Below are 5,530 nucleotides of genomic sequence, written 5' to 3' on the forward strand. Positions count from 1 at the left end.
AACTTAATTTTTAAACTAATGGCAGATGGAATCCGAAATGAAAGAGCTAAAGCGTCAGAGAGACATTGCGCAATCTGAACTTGATCTAGAAAGAAAAGCAAAGGAACTGAAGGTATGTGCTTTATGAATTAGCTCCAGTGCTTGTGCTCATTCATGTGCTAATATGAGATTCCAAAATTTTCTGGGATAACTTCAACCTTATGCACACATGCTTATATAATTGGCTACAGGGGTCAAATGAGTGTGAAACTATTTCTCAAGTGGCAAGGTGTCTCTCCTACCATACTGAGGAGGAGTCCATTCCAAGTAATTCTGCTCCGAAAAGCCGCAGAACAACTCGTGGTAGGAGAAAGGATAATGTGAGGCAGTCTTTAACTTCAGCAGATCCAACAGCGCTAGTCCAAGAAATTCGTTTGCTTGAAAAGCATCAAAAGAAGTTGGGTGAGGAAGCAAACCAAGCACTGGAGCTAATTCATAAAGAAGTGACATCCCATAAACTGGGTGATCAACAAGCTGCAGAAAAAGTTGCAAAAATGCTGTCAGAAATCCGGGACATGCAGAAGAGCAACCTTATAACCGAGGAAATTGTAGTTGGTGATAAAGCTAACCTGAAGGAAGAAATAACCAGGCTGAATTCTCAAGAAATTGGAGCTTTGGAGAAGAAGCTTGAGACTGTTCAGAACACTATTGACATGCTTGTCTCGTCTTTTCAGACAGATGAACAGACTCCAGATTTCAGGACCCAGATGAAAAAGAAGAGAACTCTTCCCTTCGGCTTAAGTAATAGTCCTAACATACATCATATGATCCGGGCACCATGTTCACCTCTTTCTGGGACAGAAAATAAGGCTCCTGAGAGCAATGTTGTGTCTGCTAATTCAGCCCCATTGTCTTTTGGAGTTACTCCACCAAAGAGGGATGATAACCATAGTCGAACACCGTCAAGGGAAGGAACGCCTGTATCACGACAAGCAAATTCAGTCGATGTTAAGAGAATGAAGCGCATGTTTAAGAATGCTGCCGAAGAGAATATACAGAACATCAAAGCTTATGTTACTGGATTGAAAGAACGTGTGGCAAAGCTTCAATACCAGAAGCAGCTTCTTGTTTGCCAGGTCAGTTTAAACTTGTGACTTGTGCTCATTCATGTTTTAATTTGTCATATTCGCCTTTGGATGGAAAATTTGTCCAGTGCTTTTAGATGCAGGAAGCAGTAACTTAAAATCTGTCAATGTTAGGTGTTAGAACTGGAGGCAAACGAGACAGGTCCTGCTTCAGAGTCCGATGCAACCGATGAATCTCAGATGGATTGGCCCTTGTGTTTTGAAGAGCAGAGAAAGCAAATCATAATGTTATGGCATCTGTGCCACATCTCAATCATTCACAGGACACAGTTCTACATGTTATTCAAAGGAGATCCAGCTGATCAAATATACATGGAAGTTGAGCTCCGCAGGCTGACATGGCTCGAACAGCACTTGGCCGAGCTTGGGAATGCGAGTCCTGCATTGCTTGGGGATGAACCAGCAAGCTACGTAGCATCGAGGTAGTACAAGTGCTTTCCTATTTCTTCCTTTTCTTTGACTCTATGAGGGTTTTCACAAGCATATGTCTGTCTTTGGTGTACAGTATTAGAGCATTGAAGCAGGAGAGAGAGTATTTGGCGAAACGGGTAAACACAAAGCTAGGAGCAGAGGAAAGAGAGATGCTGTACCTGAAATGGGATGTGCCGCCGGTGGGAAAACAAAGGAGGCATCAGTTCATTAACAAACTCTGGACAGATCCTCACAACATGCACCACGTGAGAGAGAGTGCGGAGATCGTGGCTAAGCTTGTCGGATTCTGTGACTCGGGTGAGAACATACGAAAGGAAATGTTTGAACTCAACTTTGCGTCTCCTTCAGATAAGAAGACATGGATGATGGGATGGAACTTCATATCCAACTTGTTACATCTCTAGTTGTTGTAGCTGATATATAATCCAACACGGCTACATTTCTCTTTTTGTAAATCGTTTAACTTCAAAGTCTCTTGATGCTAAATAGAGAGGGTTATTCACACGATCTGTGAAACTCTCTTTATAAAATCCTATCACTAGGGATCCATCTAATGTCTGCTAATCTTCAAATTGTGAAATGTTTTCTGTATCACTCGATATAACAGGCCACTTCAGGTATCGGCGTAGCAACACAAAATTTTGCATTTCCGGATATAAATGGCGTTAGTAATTACCACACTTGTGTAACCATTTCAAAATTGTGTAATTTAATCAAGCAAGTCACTCACGTTGACTACTTCTGAAAACACAAACGCAATATAGTTACGCAGGTGTTCGTGTTTCAGACGATTACAGATAGACTAAGAAAGCGGTAAAGAAAGGGATTACCTACAAATAATTTTCACACGAATCGTACAAAGATTTTATATATATAACATTACACTATTTACAAACGGCTTCAAAACAAATTAGGGGGGTAAAGTCTCAAAAGAACGTTTCAGCTATTTTCAGTATTACACTACTCTTTTGTACCATTCCGTGTTCCTAAGATTTTGGACTCAGTGACAGAGTGCTTCACCGTATGCTACCCAATCTTTGAAGCTATCTGCAAAGTCCTCCCGAATCTTTGTTCCCATCGGTTCCTTCCCCTGCCGATAAATACAGTTTCTCACATAAGCAAAAACAATTTCTAAACCAATCAAAGTGCGGTTGTGAAACTAACACCTGAGAGATCACTCACACATGACAATTCTTTTAGCTTCTACAGATCAACTAGACTCAGAGGCATTTCATATTGGTTTCATCATGTCAAGCAAAAAAAAGGGAGTAAAAACAAATCCTCTTCTTGTTAACTTATTTGTCAATTAGCTCCTGGTTATACCCGAGTATCCGTTTAACTTAGCTCCTGGTTAAATGATTAACCAACAAAAAACGAGGGGTGTTGGCCATGGCTCTTCGTGAACTTTGTAAGTAAGAATTCATATGGGAGAACAAATTAGTCTAAGACATCATCAACACATTCGTGGATGAAACAAAACCAACCAAGTTCATTGTGAGCGAAACCAATAATAGACAAAGAAACGCTAAGTTGAATTTGGAGGCCACTGACCTTACTGCTGCTTGACCCACTTTCACTTGTAGTTGGTGCCGATTGTCCTACATTGATAATATTCTCTGTTGAAGACGTTGTCAAATTCCTTGTAAGTGCTGACGACCTGCCAAAAGTAACATGATTTATCACGACAACCATATTTGACAGCTAAGAGTAAAGTGGATCTTGGTATTAAATATTTAGAAAAACCACAAGTTACTATCGGCTTCTACCTCATCATCAAATTAACTATGAGTGTAGTAATCAATTTGGTCATGCTCTTTCAATTTGGGTTTAAGAGCAGTTGACTGACTTTTTTCTACTGGCTAACAATTTCATGCTCTTGCGTTACAAGCTTTAGTAGTATTTACCACTTCTGTATCTATGCTCTTTAAAGCATGATATTTGTTACCTGTCAAATAGAGCATTCACGCATGAATTTTCTGATGATGAAAGCCACTCAATATCAACAAAATTGGAGACACTAGACATGTCTTCTTCCCCGCCAAAGTAAACTTGGTCGCTACCAAAACGATGAACCTTTTGCACATCTCCTAAAAGCTGTTTCCTAGGCATAGAAGGAGTACACCTACATAGAAATAATGGCTGGAAAAGTCAGTTTAACCTACTACGGCTCACTGAATAAAATAAATGCGTTAAGGTTAATTCTTTGAGTCCATGAAGAGCCAAGACAACAACCTCAGACCACATGAGCTCCCTCCTATTAATAAAAATGAAATATAAACAATAGATCTTTTCCCAACAAAATTAAAACGCCCACAACATGCATGGACACTTGAAAAGAAATTACAGCATGCCTATCCAAATAGGTTCAACTATCATAACCAAGACAATTCCTAGCACTGGAAAAATGTATAATCTTAACTCCACTCAGAATAAGATGTAAGAGTTATAAAAACAAACCTTGATAATGCTACATCATTAGAAACTGGTATATCAGATGATGACTCTGAATGAATATGGCTCACATGCTGTAATGGCGCAGAGAAATCTTTTTGTGGCATGCTTTCATGATTGATACTCATGGCTGACAGCGGAGTGCAGCTTTCATGGAGAAAATTCCCATCTGATAAGCACCTTTTCACAAGAAACCTGAAAGCATTATACGAAGAGATCAAATTACTGAAGGAACATGACAATCGAGGTATCTCATTTTAAGAGAAAAAAAAAAGACATAAACATCAAACGAAACAGATAGCTATCATTTAAGATTCTATCATTAGCTAAAAGTTCTAAAATAGCATTTAGCTTAATGCAGTGACCAAACCAATCCTCGTTTCTCATGAATCCATTTTCTCAATTCAGAAAATGGTTTGGTCGTCCTATAAAATTAGGAAAAATTGGGTGTCAGCAAGAAAAATGGAAGCTACATTAGAGAATGAGATTCTATCAAAAGATGTTGAACCTATCCATCTAAAATATCCTGTAGCAGACACCTCGATTAGGTCTACAATATATTAGAAACCATAGGACTCCTTAATCACTGAAGTGTGTCTAAAGGAGCAAATTGAACACTTCAAACCTTAATTAAGGATGAGATTTCTAAAAAAGCTAGCACCAGATTTATGTTTGCACTGACAGAAGCTACCTTTCATCTTCCCCTATGCTCATCTCTCCATTTCGTCTATTGGAGAGGGAATTTGACCGGAACTCCCAGATTGTCGGCATTCCCTGTTCAGGCTGAAACGTGCCAAGAAATCTGCATGTAGAAAAGTTACAAACCTGAAAACACTTTCAACACGAATATGTTTCCACAGAGAAAGAGAAAGAGAGAGAGAGAGAGAGAGAGTAACTTACATATTAATGGCGTCTTGTTTATCTGCATCCATATAGGCGTTATTATAATATCGTTGCAGAGTTCTCAAGAACTCCTGTGACTGAGTTGCTGCTCTCCACTGGCCTCTTCTCTCGCTGAAAACCTATTGCCCACAAGAAATTCTAGAAATCAACATTATGCATCCACATAATAATGTTCAATATGTTAACTTAAGACGTTTATTTTGGTCCTTGACATTACTTAACCAGGAATCACAGATGATTCTAAATATTATTTTCTGATTATGGAAAATAATCAAATTACAAAATTAAGAACCATATCACCCATTGTTTCAAGCAAGAGATATTTTACAAAACTTTATGAACAAGACAAACCAAATCGATGTTTGCGTGAATTTCGGAGTGAAATAAATTAGCATTACCTTGTTGTGGGCTGCGGATCCGCCATACTGATGAGCTAGTGTGTCGCCCATTCTCTCATACAACCCCATTAACGAAATAGCCAAAGGATCATCAAGTTCTATGGCTGGTACATCTCTAATTCCTAATACATGAATCTGCTGCCCAAGAGCAGCCCAACCGTATGCATATTGTGCTACATTTGTTCGGTCAAGGCAATCAATGCAATTGGTCCTAAGAACGCC

The 5,530-nt window shown here is 39.1% G+C and overlaps 2 protein-coding genes across 7 annotated transcripts in view; one reads left to right on the forward strand and one right to left on the reverse strand.

Annotated features, from left to right (window-relative positions):
• LOC104780225 (kinesin-like protein KIN-7B) overlaps positions 1-2,150 on the forward strand; it is a 6,540-nt gene extending 4,390 nt beyond the window's left edge. For 4 of the 5 annotated variants that reach the window (XM_010504726.2, XM_010504729.2, XM_010504727.2 and 1 more), the window contains 4 exons: positions 26-112; positions 231-1,115; positions 1,239-1,546; positions 1,630-1,960. In XM_010504726.2, coding sequence (XP_010503028.1) covers positions 26-112; positions 231-1,115; positions 1,239-1,546; positions 1,630-1,960 — 1,611 coding nt within the window. Of the gene's footprint in view, positions 1-25; positions 113-230; positions 1,116-1,238; positions 1,547-1,629 lie in introns of all 5 variants that reach the window. The other variant, XM_019244598.1, reaches the window with a different exon arrangement.
• Positions 2,371-5,530, reverse strand: part of LOC104780227 (phosphoinositide phosphatase SAC3-like) — a 7,647-nt gene continuing 4,487 nt past the window's right edge. The window contains exons 11-17 of one of the 2 annotated variants that reach the window (XM_010504730.2): positions 5,309-5,519; positions 4,908-5,029; positions 4,699-4,809; positions 4,014-4,202; positions 3,502-3,678; positions 3,108-3,213; positions 2,371-2,646 (exon numbers count right to left, since the gene is read on the reverse strand). In XM_010504730.2, coding sequence (XP_010503032.1) covers positions 2,557-2,646; positions 3,108-3,213; positions 3,502-3,678; positions 4,014-4,202; positions 4,699-4,809; positions 4,908-5,029; positions 5,309-5,519 — 1,006 coding nt within the window. In that variant the 3' untranslated portion in view covers positions 2,371-2,556. The remainder of the gene's footprint in view (positions 2,647-3,107; positions 3,214-3,501; positions 3,679-4,013; positions 4,203-4,698; positions 4,810-4,907; positions 5,030-5,308; positions 5,520-5,530) is intronic. The other variant, XM_010504732.2, reaches the window with a different exon arrangement.

Source organism: Camelina sativa, chromosome 4 (genome assembly GCF_000633955.1).
Source record: "Camelina sativa cultivar DH55 chromosome 4, Cs, whole genome shotgun sequence".
Classification (NCBI taxonomy): Eukaryota; Viridiplantae; Streptophyta; class Magnoliopsida; order Brassicales; family Brassicaceae; genus Camelina; species Camelina sativa.